The following is a 21,790-nucleotide window of genomic DNA, read 5'->3' on the forward strand; positions in this document are numbered from 1 at the left end:
CTTGAGGAACAAGTTCCTCAAGTTTAAAGAACAAGAAACGAAATTCCCAAGGAACCAAGGCTCCTCATGAAGAAGTACAACTAAAACTACACAAAAGAACGATTCAAATACACAACACCGTCCCCGGCAACGGCACCATTTTGATGGAGCGGGTCGTTGTCCGCCATCAAACACATTTATACCCAACTACTAGCATAGCAAGTAAGTGGGGGTCGATCCACAGGACGGGGGTATTCAAATTATTCTTTTTTTTTTGGTGAAATGTGAGTATATTATATATCAAAAAATCAAATTTACATAGGGTGTTTGTAGACTAAAACAACCAACAGACTATCACTCAAACAGATTCATTTTTTTAAGCCATTCCAAATCAGCTAAGTTCATCTGCATCTTGTCCCTGCCACGAACCCGAGCTCTCATCTCCTCTATTATATGCTTGGCTACACGTTCTGGACACAGCAAGATTTTCTCATTCCTACACTTGTTTCTTTGATGCCATATCTGATATATCAAGCTTAACATCATAGCATTCTGGATTCCCTTTTGCAGCATAGTACCAGTCCTCTGCATACACCAGTTCAACACCCCACACTCAGGGTAGTTCCAGCTAGTCATCTTATTCACCTCCCTCACTACCCTCTTGCTGTAAGCACACTCACAGAAGAGATGTTCAGTGGTTTCTTCAGCTAGGGCACATATACAGCAGGTATTCTCAATGTCCACACCAAACCCAACCAGCTTAGATGTTGTGTTCAGTGCAGCATGTGCTATTAACCAACCCATAAATTGATGCTTTGGGATTACCCACCCATTCCAGACTACCTTGTACCAGCTCACATTTGGCCTACTCCCCCTGAACCACTCATAGCTTCCAGCAGGTGTGTACCCATCAGGTTGAACATTCCATTTGCCATTTGTATAACCTGCCACCATCTCATCTTTGATCTTGCAAATTCTTGTCCACACCCAGCTTGAATTCATGCTAGGTTTATAGTCCATCCAGTCCTGCCCTTTGAGGTAGTTGTTATGAACCCAGTGCACCCAAATGGAATCTCTGTTTACAGCTATCCAATCAACTAGTCTCCTAACCATTGCCTTGTTCCAGTTCTCCTGATCCTTAATGCCCAGTCCTCCCTCTTCCTTTGACCTGCAAATGGTATCCCAACCTACCAAGGGAATCCTCCTGTAGTCAGCACTATTATCTCATAAGAAGTTCCTACACACTGCCTCAATACTCTTAATCACTCCCTTGGGCAGTACAAACATTGATGCCCAGTAAGAGTGTAAAGAATTGAGGACACTGCTCAATATAACCAACCTGCCAGCATAGGAAAACTTTCTTGCTCCATACCCATGAATCCGAGAGCATATTTTGTCCACTAAACATTCACAATCCTGTTTCTTAAGCCTTGTGGTTTGAATAGGCATGCCAAGATATTTAAAAGGGATTTGCCCTTCAACAAACCCTGAGACTTGCAGAATCTCATGCTTAAGCTGCTCTGGTACATTCCTGAAGTAAGCACTTGATTTTGATGCACTCACCTTCAGTCCTGTTGCCTTAGAGAATGTTGAAAAAGCTTGCAATAACAACATCATTGACTTGGCATCCCCTTTGCTGAATAGGAGGACATCATCAGCAAACATCAAGCAATTCAATTTTTGTTTCTTGCAAAGAGGATGGTACTTAAACTCATATTTGGAAGCTGCATACTGCAAGGTACGGGTCAAATACTCCATGCATAGAGTGAAAATCAGGGGGGATAAAGGATCCCCTTGCCTAAGCCCCCTCTTGCCCTGAAAATAGCCAAACATCTCTCCATTGACAGACAGTGAATAGGTTGCTGAAGTAATGCACTGAATAATCATGGTCTTGAACTCAGCAGGGAAATTAAGAGCATCAAGAAGCTGTCTCACAAAGGTCCACTCCACCGTGTCATAGGCCTTCGGTAGGTCTATCTTGAACATACACCTTGGGGAAGCATGTGGCCTTTCATACAATCTTATCAAGTCCTGGCATATGAGAATGTTCTCCTGAATGCTTCTATTTTGTATGAAGGCACCTTGGTTCTGACCAACAATTTGAGGCAGGACAGCAGCTAATCTAGCACACAAGAGCTTTGAGATGACCTTGTATACAACATTACAACAAGCTATTGGCCTGAACTGCAACACACTCTTTGGCCTTTCACATTTAGGTATGAGGGTCAGATTAGTAGCATTGATCTGCTTAAGGAGCTGCCTATTCTGAAAAAAATCTTGAACTGCATTAATAACATCCCCTCCTATCTCACCCCAAGCATCTTTGAAGAATTTACTTGTATATCCATCAGGTCCAGGTGACTTGATATCAGGGATACTAAACAATGCCTCCTTAATCTCCAATCCTGTAACAGGCTTCAGTAGCATATTCCAGTGCTCATTAGTGCATACAGGTCCCTGACCTATGATGCTCTTGTGTACCTTCTTTGTTGTCTGACTGGAACCTAGCAAAGTTGTGTAATATTCAAGAAAAGCTTCCTGAATTTGATCTGGTCTATCACACTCTCTGCCATTCATATCCTCAACTAAAACCACCTTATTCAAGTTTCTTCTTTTTTTCAGAATACCATGAAAGAAAGCACTATTGGTATCCCCCTCTTTAAGCCCACTGATGCTTGGCTTTCTGAGTCAGGAAACTCTCCTTTGCCTTAGTTAACTCCTGCAACTTCAGTGTAGCCTCATACTCTTCTGATATTAGCTGCAAATTAGTAGGATCCCTTGTTATTTCCTCTTGCATTTCCTCCACCTGTTTCTGCAGGATGTTGGTAGCCCCCTCAATGTCACTATACCCCTCCAAATTCAACTTCTTCAGCACAGGCTTCAACCTCTTCAAGCTCTTAACTAACCTGAACATTGGTGTACCAACCATCCCAGTATCCCAATGCCCTCTCACAAGAGGTAGAAACTTTTTTGACCCTCCCCACATATTGAAATACTTGAATGACCTCTTGCTTTGACCTTGATTAGAACTCTTTACAACACATGGTGTATGATCATAAAGTCCCTCAGGCATAAAATGTGCATACAAATCAGTGAAATTATCACACCATGCCTTATTTACCATAAACCTGTCAATTCTGCTGTAAATTCTTTCATCATGTTTCTGTTTATTATTCCATGTATACACAGCTCCTATTGCAGCAATGTCCACCAGACCACAATCAGCAACACATCTTCTGAATGGTTCTATCTCACCAGATGGAGCATTCCCACCTACTCTCTCAGAAGGAGATAGAACACAATTAAAATCACCTACCACTGCCCAAGGTTCTGCAATCTAACTAGCCAGTCTGTTCAGGTTGTCCCACAGGGGAGATCTCTCAGCAATACCATTGAAAGCATAAGTCATGGTTAGCCAGAACACCCTCCTATCCACCAGAGAATCAACTTTCAGGTGTATATACTGAGCATTATACTCCAGAATTTGTACTCTAAAAATAGTAGGGTTCCACAGCACCCAAATACGTCCACCAGAGTGATATCCATTGTTGGTTGTGATGCACCAATTATTAAAACTACCAGCTGCCTTATTGAAGGCTTTATTCTTTATTTTAGTTTCTAACAGTCCAAAAAGACCTATATTATTAACTTGCAAAAAATAATTAATATCTCTTTGTTTTCCTACTCTATTCATTCCTCTTATATTCCAAAATCCAATTCTATCCATTAGACAAAGAATGAGTCACAGCATTACCATTTTTCTCACTACTCTTCTTAGCTGGTGAGGCAACTACCTCTTTGTATGAGAATGCTCCAAAATTTTCATTACTGTATCCATCTGTGCTCCCTTCTCTAGAATGCATCCTTACCAGTCTCTTGATAGGTGTGTGATGTTCAGGAGCTTGTCTTCGAACTGCACTCACAGGTCTGGTTTGTTCCTGAGATAGCTGTCTCACCTGAACAGGTTCAATAGCATTCCCAGTCTTCTTAGAGACAGGCTTCCAGACCTGCTTGACAGGCACCTTGCTAGGCTTCTTCTGTTCTCCTTTCCTGCATTGCTCCATATCATGACCCATTCCTTTGCATTTTGTGCACGTGACAGGCCTCCATTCATACTCTACTTCCACCTGGACTATACCACCAGTTTCATCTTTGAATGAAACCTGAGCTGGTAGATGTTGATCCACCAATAACTCCACCATAACCCTAGCAAACCCGAGTCTAGTTCTCTCCTCTGTTGCCACATCACTCTTAATATATTTCCCTACAATACTTGTAATCTTAGGCAAACTTTTGCCCCAGAATTTTAGTGGCAATTTGTGGATCCTTATCCACGCAGGAACTGACTTCACTTCTCCTTTTTTCATTTCCAAATCCTTTTCCCATGATTTTACAATCATCGGCTTGTTATCAAATAGGTAGTGTCCAGATGTTAACACCTTCTCCTTCATTTCCATGGTTTTGAATCTAACCAAAAATATTCCATTTGGCAAGAATGAAATTTTGTCAATGTTGTACTTCGTCCATATCCTTCTTATGAAACCCTCTACAATCTCCCATGGTGGATTTGCACCTAGGATAAAGCAAATAACAGCCTGTTTCCAGTATTCCACTTCCTCCTCAACATCCTCATTCTGTAACTGCAACATATCATCTGACTCTGTTTTCGTATCATTCTCAAGATTTTCATTCCCCTGTTCAAGGCTATCAGAGACTATCTCGTCCTCATCCTCACTTTCCTCTATTTCCTCATCTGTTTCTTCTTCATCCTCAGTCTCCACTACCATTTCTGGAATACCTACAATATCATGAATGTTTTTCGTGTTCCCTTCTTCTTCTACATCTGGTCCAGTACCCCTCTCATTAGGGTTTCTTACTTCCAAACTTTCTTCATTCTCAACTGTATCACTCATCTCCTTAGACGCAGCAGGAATACTACGTCCTCTTTGGTTCAATTCACGCTGTCTTTGTTGGCTAGATTTCCTAGCCATTAAAGCACATCAATGGCGGCACAGAGTTCTAGTCGTGCATTTTCTCTCTTTTTTCGCTCTCTAGGTTTTTTTTAATATCCAAAGTTTTTAAAAAAAAAAAAATTATTCAAATTATTCAATCTAATTGTAGTTGCACTTGGGATTGTCACAATGATTTTGAATTGATTGATTCTAAACTAATGAAAGGAATAAAGTAAAACAAGCAATAAATAAAGATGTTAACAAATAATAAAGGATACTAGGATGTCATGGGATCATAAGGGAATCATGGTAAGATAGCATAAATGAGTTATATAGATGCAAGCGATTTATTATTTTTGGAATTAAGTTAGTTCATGTCTTATAATTCAGAAGAAGATTTGGGTCGCGGGGCCGAGTCATTTGTGACTTTACAACACCTACAAGTCGGCTTAATTCTTCCTATTAAACTACATGCATGATAAACTAATTTCTAGGAAAACTTACGTCTCGGAGCCGAGTCGGTTAAGACTTTACAACACCTACAAGTCGACTTGGGTTTTCCCTATTTTAACTATAAGCAAGGTCTAACAAGTCCTTAGTTGGTTTATATCTTACAAGACTTGTTGAATAGATAAGAGATATGTAAAAAATGCAAGGTTTCATAGTCTAGCATTTCATCAAACATGATATGTGCATAAGTTGAAAACCAATAAGCAAGCATTCATATGAAGTCATTAAGCATAAATCTATCCCATGATTAACTCCCCTAATCCCCCACTAATCCTAGTTAAGTAACTACTCACTTATTATCATAGAAGACATGTTATCAATGGTGTCAATCATTACAACAAGTATAAACATGATTAAAGAGTGAGGAAATAAACAATAAAGAGTAAAGAATAAAGAGATTATACCAAACTTAAGATTAATAATTGGAAAGGAAAGAATAATAGAAGAACACTTGATTGATTGATGAAGAGTTGTCAATTCTCCAATAATAAACCAATAATCTTCAGTTACCCAATAATAAACTTGAATTACCTAATAATAAACTTGAACAATAATTAAGGAAAGATTAATGTGTAATTTGTGGAAAGATTAAAGGATAATCTATTTTAATCTACTCCTAATCTAATCTAAGAGGAGTTGATTTAATCTAAGGAAACTTTGCCTCCACTAAGAGGGCTTGGTCTTTTGGTTATTACAAATGGAGTATATATAATGGTACATCATTAGGTTAAGCAAGGGTAGATTAGTAAATAACAATGCTAAGTGTTGAGTAGAGCTTTGCAAGTCCTGAGGGAAATGCGCGGATCCTAGGTCTGGGATGCTCATCCTGAGCTCGGGATCCGCGGATCCTCATACAGTACTTTCTGAAATGGCAAAGTAGCTCGGGAAGCGCGGATCCTGGGACAGCTTGTCTATTTGAGCTCGGATTGTAAAACGGACGTCATTTCCTCATCCGGACTCCTATTGGAGTGATTCAAAAGCCTAGAACACTTGATTTTTCGACGCCGTTTCATCTAGCATACTTTCAGAGCTAAACAGGCAAGTCTTGGTTTGGTTCCGAGCAATTTTCTTCTTGTAATGGCTTCCTTCTCGTCATCCTTGCTTGTAAGCCTATGATCCTTCTACATAAAAATATTCTTGCCTTCTCTTCATACTATTCCATCCAAGATCGTCAACAAGCTTCCGAATATGCGCGAGAGACGGGAATTCCACCACATTATCTTCTTTCCTACAAGACATATACAATGCAATAGGAAGGAATTGACTGATAAAATGGTCATGAAATGCTATATTAGTATGCAAAATGGGTTCAATTAGGGAACTAACTGTGCGCAATTAAGAGTCACATCATGGACCTTCGCCTTACTCGGACTCGGTCTCAAATTTTTTTTTGCAAAAGTCGAATGGAAATTGAAAGATTCACTGGTGAACTTCAAAAAGGAGTCAAATTCTGAAAATATAATATTAAACTTTGACAAGGAAATCATAAATAGATCAAAGTTAATTGAAATTGGATAAAATTAAAAGAAATCTAGAGGTTTAGCAATCAAAATCATGATAAAGAAGTCTATACTCAAGTAACAAATAGGGAATTAAATCAAATTTTCATTTTCAAACCTTTAAAAACAGGTAAATTTTCGTAAGAGTAAGATAAAGTTTTAATAACGAACCAAAAATGGTAACTTGAAATGTTTAGAAATTGTACGAAATGAAAAGTAACTTAGACATCATAAAAATAAAGTACGCTAAGAGAAACCAAACTTAACCAACGAAAGAGCTATGATGAACTTACTAGGGGTAAGATTCGAGGTAAGGTCAACAAGGATGTCAAAGGTAGAGTTTCATAGGTTACCAGCATCAAATTTAAAGGAGGGGCATGATGAAGCGAGGAAGAGAGGTATGAACTGTAAGCTTATGGTCAAAAAAGAAGGGAAATAGACAACAAGGGAACGCCAGATACTCAAACCTCAAACAACAACATCATCCTAAACGGTTCCGAAAGCTTCCTAATAAAATAAATCTCACAACCACATTACCTCCAAGGATTTCCTCAAAACACTTATGTTACTTCATCCTAAGTCATTCCATGAAACAAAGTACTTCACTACACTTGTGACTCGACAGTTCCCAATTATTAAATGTCCACCCAACGACCTTCACAAAGCAAGATCAAAGTTGCTAACAAGGTTACACTCATATCTAACTAGTGTCAGCTATGAGTTTCTCAAAATGGTAACCATCAATCATAATCTACGTTCAAAAGTTCTTTTGCATATTCTATCATCCCAAGGATATCTTGTTATACTCTCGAAACCTAAAGCATAGATGGTGACATTCTCCAAATCACGAGACAACCATCCAAAATATCTAACTCATCTCAACCTCTATCGATCCCAACATATAATCGCATCTCAAGAACTCTGGCTACTAAACCTCATTACCGCAAAGTGGACACCTAACATGGTTCTCATGTAATAATCACAACACTCACAAAAGTATACCGACTATTCTAACCTCGAGTTCAACTCAAATTTCCAAGTAACACTTTCATCACCAATGGCCAACAACGTCCTAGAGGGGTTTCCCTCCAAGCTCTCATCATAAACTTTACTCCATGTCAAAACCCAAGCAACAAAACTCAAGTTACCAAATCCTCAAATTCCAAGTATAAACAATAAGGCCAAGTTCCATAGTCTTAGTATCATAGGCAACTCACACTTAACACACATAATTCCACCGATCATTTATACTCACTTTACCAAAGAACTAGGTATAAGAATCACTAAGAATGTCTAACCACACTACCTAAGTCCTTCCAACATCACAACTTCTCAAAACCAAGGGTTATGGGTCAACCACAAACAAACTCCACAAAAGCTAAATTATCCAACCAAAACTAACATCCTATAGAAGAAGGAGAAGTATCAAAAGGCATTAAGGGAGGACAAGCAAGGATCAAAGAACAAGTTAGGGGTACAAGAGTAGCTTTCAAGCAAAACATAAGAGAGTTTAGATGAAGGATAAGCACCAAGAGATAAAGAATAAGGCAAGATACACAAAGAATGAGAAACATCTTCGAGGAAATATAATCATTCTTCAAAGGTTGTACAAATCTTCAATCCTCGACAACAGGCACCAAATCTTGATCTTCGCGTTGGTAGGTTTACGGTTATTGATCCACGGTACCACAATTATTAAATGACAATCAACAAACATGTTAGAACCTAACAAAGAGTAAACACACTACAGACTGCCACCTTAGGTCCTTAAGTCTACCCATCTCTCATTCATTATTTAAGGTCAAGTTCAAATTTAAATTTGGGGCACACGTGTGTGCGTCGGGAGCAACATAGGCTCTGATACCAATTGTAACACCCCTGATTTTCGACTAAATTAAAACTAACTTTTACATACAAAACTGGACGAAATACAAGGATATTATAATTACTTAAGCACCACTATACATCTCTCCTTTGTTCATCTACTAATAAAACTCAAATCTAATCAATTACTTGAATTGCGCATTAACAAAAATTCTTCTCAGCCAAGCTCTTCCATAATTTTTTTGTATAATGTCCAACAAAGTTAGCAAATGACTGCCACAACTAGTTGGATATGGAAACCAAACAATGTGCCAAATATACTTCAACAAGAGATAACTGATAAACCCTAATCTCCCCACACTTCATAAGCCCGAACTCAACCGACATCCAGATTCCGGAGTCTCAGGCCAGAAAATCAAGCTCAACTAATTTACAGACCAGAAGTACGAGATTGACAGGTCGCAAATAAACGCGATAAACAAAATCAACCTATTTCACGCAGCTGCAAGGTGCAACCCATTGTAACAGTCCTAAAAACGTCCCGATTTTCGTCATTAAAACAGTCCAGTGACAACTCCTATAATCTCCATGGAACCGTGCCAACAGAATTCAAACGCCCCATTTCAGCAACATTTTGAGACGGAAAAATTTAAAATACAAATGAGAAAAACATAAAGGTTCAAACTTTATCAAACAAGGGCATAAAAACACCATGAAAACGACACAAAAGACGAAAATTTCGACATTCGTCGAGTAACCTATCACTGTTACCTTTTTGCCCTTCAAATCTCCAGAAAACGTCAAAAGAGTACGAGCCTCCCTCCGGGTCTTCGGTTTCTTCAACTAAATAGAGAAAAACGAAATAAAGGAGCTAAAAAATCGAAGTTTCATTAGGTAGGTCAAACTGAAATCACCACAAAAACAAGACTTTATTACCTTGAAAGATGAAGGAGGAAGTAAGGAAGAGAATGGAGCAAGAAATAAGGAAAAATGTTGAGAAACGAAGTCGGGATCTCGGGTCGAAGGTGGAGGATTTAAATGGTGTTTTGTTGTTTCTGGGTTGGGTTGCTCTTACAGCTTGTTGTTGATCCCATCGAAAAAGAAAGGAGAAAAACAAGGGGTGGGGACGGGAGGTATTAATAACAATAATAATAATAATAATAATAATAATAATAATAATAATAATAATAATAATAATAATAATAATAATAATAATAATAATAATAATAATAATAATAATAATAATAATAATAATAATAATAATAATAATAATAATAATAATAATAATAATAATAATAATAATAATAATAATAATAATAATAATAGTAATAATAGTAATAATAATAATAATAATAATAATAATAATAATAATAATAATAATAATAATAATAATAATAATAATAATAATAATAATAATAATAATAATAATAATAATAATAATAATAATAATAATAATAATAATAATAATAATAATAATAATAATAATAATAAGGGTAGAGTTCCGGTGAGAACGGGGCTTATCGTGAGAACCGTGAGAACAGCTCTCAACCGTCCATCAAATAAGACTGACGGCTGAGATTAGACGCGCGCTTCTCTTAGAATTTCACGCAATACAAAAAATAAGATTGTACATGTCAGCAATATCAAGCCTACGTAACAAAATCAAACCACACGAAACAAAATCAATCGATTTCATCATTAATCCTTCCTTAATTTGTAAATTTTTGTCTTTCGATATCAAATTTAGTGATCTAAAATCGTTTATTCATCATCAATTCTTTGTGTTCGAAGCGCAAATCAGAGTCAATTTGTTCAAACTTTTGCATTCATCAGCTATTCAGTTATTTCAAGATCAAAACTTTGTAAGGAAAATCGGAATTGATTTCGTCATTCATCTGGAATTATTGTTTTCTACAGTCAATATTGAGGTATGTTCATTCAATGTTATTTAATTCCTTTCTGAATCGTTGTTGAATTGATTTTATGATGATGTTAAAGTTGAATTTGATTAAATTCAACTTAATTTCGGATTTGATTAAATTTAGTTAACTAGATTTAATGTACAGAACCACAAAAACATTAATTTTATAATGAAAAGTGTTAAATTAGGGTTTATAGTTTGTTTGTTTGATTTTAGGAGGATGATAAATGCAAATGTACTTTGTGGTGAGAAAAAATGTACTAAAAATAATGAGAAAGGAAAAGTGTGCAATTTGAAGTAACTGAAAAGTAATTTTGCATGTAAAAATAATGTGTTGTGTTGTGCTGTACACGTTTCATACGGATATGTCCAATCAGTCTTAGTGAAATGTGCATTATATATAATAAGGATGTGCAAGTAATTATTACCTTTTGCAGGTGGTCTTGCAATTGTTCAATATGTCAAATGACGGTTTGTAACTTGCTTAAGTGATGAAAAGACACAACTATTCACATTAATTTGAATATTAATTCTAAATGTACATTATATTAATTATAAAAAAACATGTTCCATCAAATAAATTGTCCACTATCTATATTCATAATTTGCATTTTCTGATAATTAGGTGCAACAAAAATATCATTAAGCACTGTTTGGAAAATGTACATTATATTATATTTAAAGGTACATTAAATTATTTAAAAAAAGAACATGGAACATTATTTGGAAAATAAATGTGCTTTCAGTTTAATTTAAATGTCCATTACGTATTTTTATAGTGTGCATATACTGTTTTATGCAAGAGATTTAACTAACATAGATAACTTCACCCAATTTATTAATTACCATGATTATGTTTGTGGCAGTTGAAAAGACACAACTGTTCACCGAATTTAATCTCTTATACTGAATTAATCCACTATATAAACCAAGGAGTACACAATTACTTTTCCATCTTACCTTCATTTCTAAAACCTTTTCCAATAACCAAAACTTTTAATTTCTTCAGAAAAGTATTTAATTTTCTTAAAAAAAATAATGGACTACTCAAAATGCACGATAGTTGCCTACAAGAATGATGCTCACAAACAAAATTTCATGGACCATTATAGGGAATGGAAAGTAAGCCAATTTTCTTCAAACTGGTTTGATGGAGATGACATTCCTGTGGAGATGGATGTACCATCTCCCAGTAGTCCTTTACATTATTTCCTTACTACTCAGCCTTTGCTCCGAATTTTGTTTGAGCGACTTGGGAGGGAGGAAAAGAAAAACATGGCAATGGTGTGCAAGGGCTGGTCGAAGTGGTTCCTTATAGGGAGGGAGCCAGAGGTAAAGGAAAGGGATTATTACCGAGGGGTGGTTCGGGAACAGGAAAATGTTATAATCATTGTCACAAAGGATCATCGGCTCCTTGAAAGATTCTGCCTTTGCACGACTATGTCTAGTCGTGCAGAAATAATTAGACATCATAAACAACAACCACGACAATTTAAAAACTGAAGAGAAGAATATGAAATTGAGGAGCAGTCTGGTGATGAGGGTTATTATGACTCCGACTGTTAGATTGGTTTAGAAATATATTAAGTTAGTTTTCTAGTTTATTGTTATTTTGTATTATCTTGTGTTTTTTTTTTTCAGTATAAGCCTTAGTAGGCTTTATCATTTTGAAAGCCTTAAATGGCTTTTGTAAATATTTTACTAATATTAATGAAATAGTATTGTGTCTATTTGTTTGTTTACTGTCATTAGCATTCAATACATTTTATATATGCTCTATCAAAATGGACAACAATATTTCCTATGAACATTAGCAGTAAAATAAATGTTCCTTTAAAGGCATGATAATGGACATTCGAAGGAATACATTATATATGAACCTTTATTTGTACGAAATAACTTGCTTATGTGGTGAAAAGACGCAATTATTCACATTAATTTGAATATTACTTCTAAATGTACATTATATTAATTTTAAAAAAACATGTTCCATAAAATAAATTGTCAACTATCTATATTCGTAATTTGCATTTTCTGATAATTAGGTACAACTAAAATATTATTAAGCAGAATAGTAAAAACGGTTTTTAGTCATGGAAAGAGAAAATCCTTCTTCTCCAAGCAACCTCTGAAAAATCCAAAAACACGTAAATTTCTTTTATTTTTTCCGCTTGATCATGGCTAAAACTCGTCGGACTAAACAACATAGTGCTACTGAATCTGAAATTGATGTAACAATATCGGTGGTGGCTTCTGGAGTTTCAATTCCTGAAGTGGAAATATCGGAAGTAGAGAATTCTGTGGTTGTAGAGACGGTTATGGCCTCGGATGATCCGATTGTTGAGGATGTTACGGATGAATATGATGACCCAGTTCCAAGTGTGACGACGACGGTGGGGCAATTGCTAAACCTAACGGGTCAACTGGAAAAATCGGCGACACCGCATACGGCAGGTACTTTGTCTTCCCCTGTTGTACCACCTCCTACTACTGAATTAGGGATTGGTATTGCAAAAACCTGGGCTTCTGTCACTAAGCCTTCCCCTGGAATGAGTTTGCATTATTGTGAAAAGAGTGCGGATACAAAAATTGTTGAAATTGAGGAAGAGGATGTTATTGATGAAATACGATTTTGGAAGAATACCCTTATGGGGAATTTTTTGGGTTCTAAACCAAAATTACCGCAGGTTGATGATTTTGTTGCAAAAAATTGGACTACTGGGACTCGTCCCATTGTCCAGTACTATAAAAAAGGCTGGTTTAGCTTTCGTTTCTTCTCAGAGGTGGATATGAATGAGGTTTTGAAGGGTGGACCATGGACAATGGGCTCTAGTAACCTGATTTTAAAGCAATGGTCACCAACATTCTCAAAGGAGATGGATTCTGTGTCTATTGTTCCAGTATGGGTCTTATTTCCTGATTTGGATCCATTTATGTGGTCTGAAAAGGTCTTAAGTAAGATGGCTAGTACTGTGGGAAAACCTCTGTTTGCTGATCTACCAACAACCCACAAATCCAAATTACTGTTTGCTCGTGTCCTGGTGGAAGTGGATGTCTCTGATGAATTGCCTGCCAATATCACTCTGACTTCTCCTTACCATGGGGAAACAACACAGCGGGTTATTTATGAGTGGTTGCCCTATTATTGCCACTGTTGTAGGAAACTGGGACATACTAAAGAGCACTGCAAATTCACTAAGATTAACAAGAAGCTTGATGAAAAGAGGAAAGCAAAGGAGATTGTGCAGGAGTATAGACCTGTTGTACAGAGGGAATCTCAGCAGGCTCTTGAAACAGTTGCACTTAGCTCAGAATGCCAGTTGCTAGGCCAAATACCTCCTAAATCTGTGACTGATACTTCTGCTGGGAAGGAGGTTGAGAACTTAGAGGGTTCCTCCTCTGCTGTTCCAGAGAAGATATCTCTCACTGATGATACAGGGGTGGGCTCAGGATGCACTAGGCTAGGCGAAAAGGGCTCTGTTTCAGAGAGACTGTCTGAAAAGAGGGGAACAGTCCTTGCTACCACAAGTTATGGAGTCTCTGTGGACAATCACTTCACACTTTTGCAGGATACAGGGACTGTGGAGGCTACTGAGATAGTGGATCACTTGCAGGCTGGGGACCCACCTGATCCAGGGACATGATCATTTCATCCTGGAACATTAGGGGGTTTAATGACCCAATAAAACAGCTGGAAGTTAGGGGTTATCTTTATCAGAATAAAATAGAAGTGCTGGGTCTTCTGGAAACTAGGGTTTGAATAATTCAGCTGCTATTAGTAAGACGTTTTTTACTTATACTATCATAAATAACTACTCTCATCATTGTAATGGTAGAATTTGGGTATTTCTGGATATCAGGAGGGTCACTGTTGTTTCTGCTCAGGTTCATGACCAATTCATTCACCTTGAGCTCTTGAACAATAGGACCAACAAAATTGCTTTCCTCGCTTTTGTTTATGCTAGCAATGATGCTGGCCATAGAGAACGATTATGGGATGAGTTAAGGAGGTTGAATGGGAAGGTTACAAATTGGATTGTCTTGGGAGATTTCAACATTGTTAGGGATATGGATGAGAGACTTGGTCCTAATCCCCCATCTGTTAATGAGATGATGGCTTTTAATCAGTGTTTATTGGATTGCACTTTGGATGATTTGCATAGCTTTGGTTGTGAACATACTTGGACTAATAAAAGAGAAGCCACTGCTCGGGTTTGGTCTAGATTGGATAGAGTCCTTAGCAATCCTTCTTGGTTGCTGGAGTACCCTAACACTCAGGTTCAGGTCCTACCTTCGGGGATTTCTGATAACTCTCCTCTCCTAGTCACTGTGCAGGATAATTATAGGCCTAGGAAACAATTTAGCTATCTTAATTGTTGGGCAGATCACAAGGAGTATGATGAAATGGTTATGCAGGCTTGGGGATTACCAGTGAGGGGAAGTGTCATGTTCAAATTCTTTGGGAAATTGAAACATGTTAGGAAGACTCTTATTAAGCTTCATAATACTAGCTACTCTGGGATTTCTAAGAGAGTGCAGGAGGCCAAAACTGCTCTTGAAGCTTGCCAAAATCAGCTACAACTGAGACCCTTGGATCCTATACTATTTGAGCAGGAACAAAAATTGCTTAACCAGTATTTGATCTTTAAGAAAACTGAAAAGAGCTCATTGGCACAAAGAGCTAAAATTCAGGATGTTAAATATAATGATGCTCCAACTAATTACTATTTTTCTAAGATTGCTGCAAGGAAGCATCAGGTTACTATTGGGAGGATCATGGATAGACATGGAATGGAGAAGATTGGGTCTCAGGACGTTAACCAGGCTTTTGTTGATTACTATAAATGCTTGCTGGGGCAAAATGTGGTTGTCAACTGTGAATCTATGACTGAGTTGCAGGGGAATAAGATCCTTACTTCTGACTGGGAGGGACTTTGCAGAGAGATTACACAGACTAAAATCAAAACTGCTGTCTTCTCTATAGATTCTAACAAGAGCCCTGGCCATGATGGGTTTTCTGCACACTTCTTTAAGAAATCATGGGAGACTGTTAAGGATGATTTTTGTAAGGCCATTCAGTCTTTCTTTAGAACTGGTAAAATTTCAAAGCAAGCAAATACCACTTTACTTGCTCTCATTCCAAAAAAACCAGTGGTGGCTACTGTGTTGGATTATCGTCCTATTGCTTGCTGTACACTGTTCTATAAAACTGTTAGCAAGATATTGTGTGCTCGTTTGAAACCATGTATGTCACAAATAGTGGGCAAAGAACATGGGGCTTTTGTTCAGGGCAGGAACATTTTTGAGAATATCATGCTTACCCAGTCCTTGGTGAAGGGTTATGGGCAAAAAGAGATTTCTCCTAGATGCTTGATAAAAGTAGACATCAAGAAAGCATTTGATTCCCTTCAATGGGAATTTATTGATAAGATGTTCCAGTACTACCATTTTCCACCTCAATTTAAGGATTGGATTCTAGGCTGCATTACCTCTACTTGGTTCAGTTTGAAGATTAATGGAGATAGAGTGGGATTTTTCAAAGGGGCCAGTGGTCTGAGGCAGGGGGATCCTCTTTCCCCCTTCCTCTTTGTTATGAGTATGGAAATCCTTTCTCGAATTCTGAGGCAAATTCATAAGCAACCTCGGGTTTCATACCATCCAAAGTGTGGACCAGTGAGACTCAATCATTTAATTTTTGCAGATGACTTAATGCTTTTTGTTAGGGGTGACATCCCATCTGTTGCTGCTGTTACACAAGCACTTGATTCTTTTGCAAAAATGTCTGGATTATGTGCTAATCCTGAGAAGACTAATATCTATATGGGAGGTGTTAGAGATGATATTAAGAATTGTATTCTTCAAGCAACAGGGTTTGTGGAGGGAGATTTCCCTTTTCGATACTTGGGAGTGCCTTTAAATGATGGGAAATTGAACAAGGGCATGTTTGCTGATCTTCTCAATAGAGTCCAAAGAGCTCTACAACACTGGTCTACTTACAAACTCTCGTATGCAGGGAAGATTAGTTTGTTGAACTCTATAATTTTTGGTATGGAACAGTATTGGTGCTCTACTTTGTTGATTCCTAAAGGAGTGATCAAGTTAATCACTAAATTTTGCAGAAACTTCTTATGGAATTCTGAGGAAGGTAGTAGGAAACTTATCATGAAGAGTTGGAAGTCTTACTGTGTTCCCTATCAGGAGGGAGGTTTCAATATTAAGGAAGTGTTGGCCTGGAACAAATGTATATTGGGTAAATGGATTTGGGAGCTGGATCAAGATTCAGATAGCCTCTGGACAGAATGGCATCTGAAATATAATATCAAATCTGGGAGCATTTGGACTGCACATTCCAAATCTACTCATTCAGAGAGTTGGCGCAGTATTTTGAAGGTAAGGGATGAACTGCTATTACATACAGGGAATATTCTGAATGCTAAACAATTCATGAGCAGCTGTGTCCATAGAGGGAAATTACAACTCCACATGCTGTATGATAAGTTTAGGAATTCTCTGAGACCTGTTAGCTGGGCAGGGGCAGTTTGGCAACGTGCACTTCAACCAAAGCAAAGTGTGTTTCTCATTTTTGCAATGCAGAAGAAACTTGCTACTATTGATCAACTTAACTGCAGAGGTATACAAATGGTGAATAGATGTGTCCTATGTAAGTGTGAAAATGAGAACCACAAACACTTATTCTTTCGGTGCTCGTTCTCAAAAGGCATTTGGCAGCAAATTCTCTCATGGATGAAGATCTCTGGGCGTACGAACAGTCTTAGCAAAGAGCTGCATTGGAGTGCTAACAGAAGAACTCGTAGGCACTGGAAAACTAAATGGTTTCTGGGTTGTCTGGGAGCAGCGGTGTATAGCATTTGGGAGGAGAGAAATGCTAGGATATTTCGAGGGTTGGAGCATAGTACGGGAACTCTTATTAAGAAGATCCAATTCCATGTAATTATAAGATTATTGTATGCATCTAAATCACATCTAGAGGATGAGATAGTAGGCTCTCTAGCTAGTTAAGTATCTCATATTGGTTATCGTTTTTGTAAGATTGCCTCTTTATTCCCTTTAATGGATGAATATATGGCTTGCTTTTCTTGCAAAAAAAAAAAAATATTATTAAGCACTGTTTGGAAAATGTACATTATATTATATTTAAAGGTACATTAAATTATTTAAAAAAGAACATGGAACATTATTTGGAAAAAAATGTGAATTCAGTTTAATTCAAATGTCCATTACGTATTTTCATAATGTGCATATACTATTTTATGCAATAGATTAAAGTAACATAGATAACTTCACCCAATTTATTAATTACCATGATTATGTTTGTGTCAGTTGAAAAGACACAACTGTTCACAGAATTTAATTTCTTATAATCAATTAATCCACTATATAAACCCAAGAGTACACAACTAGTTTTCCATCCTACCTTTTCCAATAACCAAAACTTTTAATCTCTTCAGAAAAGTACTTAATTTTCTTTAAAAAAAAACAATGGACTACTCAAAATGCCTGATAGTTCCCTACAAGAATGATGCTTACAAACAAAATTTCATGGCCCATTATAGGGAATGGAAAGTAAGCCAGTTTTCTTCAAACTGGTTTGATGGAGATGACATTCCTGTGGAGATGGATGTACCATCTCCCAGTCGTCGTTTACATCATTTCCTTACTAATGAGGCATTCCTCCGTATTTTTTTTAATCGACTTGGGAGGGAAGAAAAGAAAAACATGGCCATGGTGTGCAAGGGTTGGTCAAAGTGGTTCCTTATAGGGAACGAGCCAGAGGTAAAGGTGAGGGATTATTACCGAGGCGCGGTTCACGGAAATGAAAATGGTGTAATAACTATCATAAAGAATAATCGGGTCCTTGACAGATTCTGCATCTGCACGACTATGTCTAGTCGTACAGAAATAATTAGACATCACAAAAGACAAGAACGACAATTTTTAAAGGAAAGAGAAGAAGAATATGAAATTGAGGAACAGTCTAGGGATGAGGGTTATTATGACTCCGACTGTTAGATTAGTTTATAAATATGTTGTGTTATCTTCTGTTTATTGTTATTAGGTATTATCTTGTTTTTTTTTTCAGTATAAGCCTTAGTAGGCTTTACCATTTTGAAAGCCTGAAATGGCTTTTGTAAATATTTTTCTAATATTAATGAAATAATATTATGACTATTTCTTTGTTTAATGTCATTAGCATTCAATACATTATATATATGCTATATCAAAATGGACAACAATATTTCCTATGAACATTAGCAGTAAAATAAATGTTCCTTTAAAGACATGATAATGGACATTCGCAGGAATACATTATATATGAAACTTTATTTATACGAAATAAATTACCAATCTTTGTAGAGCATATTAGAATTGGATTACTGCATTATTGGTGCAATAATATTTAATATACTTACTTAGTTAACTACTGTTGAACCAGACAATGAGTACAAGTGATGCAACTACATCTTCTTCTACAAATAACAGCTTTAAAACACCAAGGACAAGAATTGAAACATTAAATGCACTCCAGTACATTCCATTATGTCCAGAGGAAAAGAAACCTAAAGGAGGACAAGTATTCGAAACGCTAGAATCAGCAGAGTTATTCTACAAAGAATATTGTACAATCTGTGGGTTTACGCCAAGACTTCCAACAACAAAAAGGATTAAAGGCAATGAGTTACCAAACAGTTTTGCATTAAGGAATGTTGTCTGCAATAGGCAAGGTGTAAAGGAAAGTAGGAAAAGGAAGAGGACTGATACTGATACCGATACTGCTGAGAATGATGTAGAATCTGATGTGACAGACATAAGCCGTGTGAGGCCGATTACAAGAATTGACTGTCGTGCATTAGTGCAGTTTAAATACCAAGAAAATGGAACTTATATTGTTACCAGATTCGATGAAGCGCATAACCATCCACTTGCTTCGCCTGAATCTACAATATTCTTGAAAGGAAACCGAAAAATGACAGAGGTACAGAAGCAATTTGTCACAAAGGTAAAGGTGCTAAAACTAGGTGGTGTAAAAGCCTATAGAGGTTGGAAGGAACTGTGTGGAGGTTACGACAACATTGGGGCTACTGAGGTTGATTTCAAAAACATTGTCAGGGACATAAAAACCTACATTGGTAATTTTGATGCACAAATGTTTGTTGAAAATCTTATTAAAAGACGCATGCAGTTCATTTTACTTTGATTTTATAGTAGATGAAAACAAGTGCCTGGCTGGAGTGTTTTGGACAGATCCGATCTGCATAAAGAACTACATGCTGTTCGGTGAGGTTTTATCAGCAGATGCTACATATGGAACAAACAAATACGATATGGTGTTTGTGCCTTTCACAGGAGTTGATCACCACAAAAGGTGCATAACGTTTGGAGCTGGGTTGATAGGTGATGAATGTATTGAGTGTTATACGTGGTTGTTCAAGACATTTTTGGAAGCAATGGGCGGGTGTCTACCGAGAATTATAATTACTAATCAGGACAAATCAATGAAGTCGGTAGTCCCGGAAGTGTTTAAGGAGTCAACACATAGACTGTGCATGTGGCACATAATGAAGAAACTAAGAGAGAGAGTCAGTTATCAATTGTTTCAAGATGAGGATTTTAAGACCAGGCTCAATAGATGTGTTTGGAACAACCAACTTGAGCCTGAGGAATTCTAAGAACAATGGGGGAAGATAATGACTGATTATCAACTTGTAGAACACGAGTGGTTTCAGATTTGTACGATCTCAGGGAACAGTGGATCCCTGCCTATTTTAAAGATGTTTCAATGTCTGGCTTGATGAGGGTTACTTCTAGGTCTGAGAGTGAAAACAGTTTCTTTGACAGGTTCCTCACACCTCATTTGACCCTTGTTGAGTTTTGGGTGTGCTATGAAAGTGCCTTGGAAGCACAAAGACACAAGCAGTCCAAATTGAACAGTGACAACAAACACTCTGAAATCCCACGGAAAACAAAGTCAAACCCTGAAGTTCATGCTTCTGAAATGTACTCGCACAACATTTTCAAAGACTTCCAAACAGAATTGGTTGCAGCTTTGTCTGATTGCCGTTTTAAAGATGTGGAGAAGATTGATGAGACAAAAATATATATTCTAACAGACTTGCAGATGCCAAATAAGTCATGGAACGTAGCATATTCACCAGATAACATGGAGATTACTTGTTCCTGTTCTATGTTTCAGAGAATGGGCTTGTTGTGCAGGCACTGCCTTTGGATTCTACACAACCAAGATTTTCAGAAAATATTAGAGCAGTATATAACGCAAAGATGGACAAAAGCTGCAATGACTAAGCCTGTCTTTGACAAAGATGGCAAACTGATAGATGTCTCTCAAAAGTTTTCTGACCGGAAAAGTTTGAGTACTGAGCTGTGGCAAGAGGTTTATTCTTGTGTCAGCGTAGCTGAGTGTGATGATAATGACATGAAGCTTTTGATTGAAAAACTGGGAGATATTAGATTGGATATGATTAGTAACAGAAGTGTACCAACAAAGAAGAAAGACAAGATGAAAGAAATAGAAAAGTACGTGGGCTGCAAAATACCTGAGAAGTTGGTGATTCATGTTCCTAAAAAATCTAAAAACAAGGGTAGGACCAAGGGCAAGAGAATTGAATCACAAATGTTAAAAGCCCTAAAGAAGAGAGGAAAAGAGAAGAGGTACTGCAAAACATGTGGCCGCCAAGGACACAACTCTAGGACTTGCAAAGAAACAAACCATCTGACAGGTATGTATAATTTGGTTTCTTGTTAAAGCATATTACATTAATGTTAAATAATTATTAAATTATACAAGCATATCGCATAGTGTTTACCTTCTAAAATCATCAATCTTATATGGAGGCACATAAGCTCTTTGTGCAATGAACATTATGGTTGTTCTAAAGGAACAGATGAGAATTTCAGCAATGTATATTTGGTTAACATTAAATCTATTATCAATTTAGTTGTTCATTTTGGCCATTTTCTCCTTATAAAATCTGATATTTAATTTACATTTTGTTGCATATTCACCAAATACTACCATGAAGATGACGACGATGAAGGAGATGAATCTGATGATGTGGAGGACGACG

At 37.1% G+C, this 21,790-nt stretch overlaps 2 protein-coding genes across 2 annotated transcripts; one reads left to right on the plus strand and one right to left on the minus strand.

Moving 5' to 3' along the window:
* Positions 1-2,638: 2,638 nt before the first annotated feature.
* On the minus strand, positions 2,639-4,970 carry LOC141601533 (uncharacterized). Its single transcript, XM_074421826.1, has 3 exons — positions 3,734-4,970; positions 3,370-3,615; positions 2,639-3,297 (listed from the first exon to the last, which is right to left on the minus strand). The coding sequence occupies exons 1-3, from the start codon at positions 4,968-4,970 to the stop codon at positions 2,639-2,641; spliced, it is 2,142 nt and encodes a 713-aa protein (XP_074277927.1).
* Positions 4,971-19,143: 14,173 nt separating this feature from the next.
* Positions 19,144-21,188, plus strand: LOC141601534 (protein FAR1-RELATED SEQUENCE 5-like). The gene is made up of 5 exons (XM_074421827.1): positions 19,144-19,834; positions 19,950-20,108; positions 20,432-20,702; positions 20,919-21,096; positions 21,174-21,188. The coding sequence occupies exons 1-5, from the start codon at positions 19,144-19,146 to the stop codon at positions 21,186-21,188; spliced, it is 1,314 nt and encodes a 437-aa protein (XP_074277928.1).
* The last annotated feature ends 602 nt before the right edge of the window (positions 21,189-21,790 follow it).

Source organism: Silene latifolia, chromosome 9 (assembly GCF_048544455.1).
Source record: "Silene latifolia isolate original U9 population chromosome 9, ASM4854445v1, whole genome shotgun sequence".
NCBI lineage: Eukaryota > Viridiplantae > Streptophyta > Magnoliopsida > Caryophyllales > Caryophyllaceae > Silene > Silene latifolia.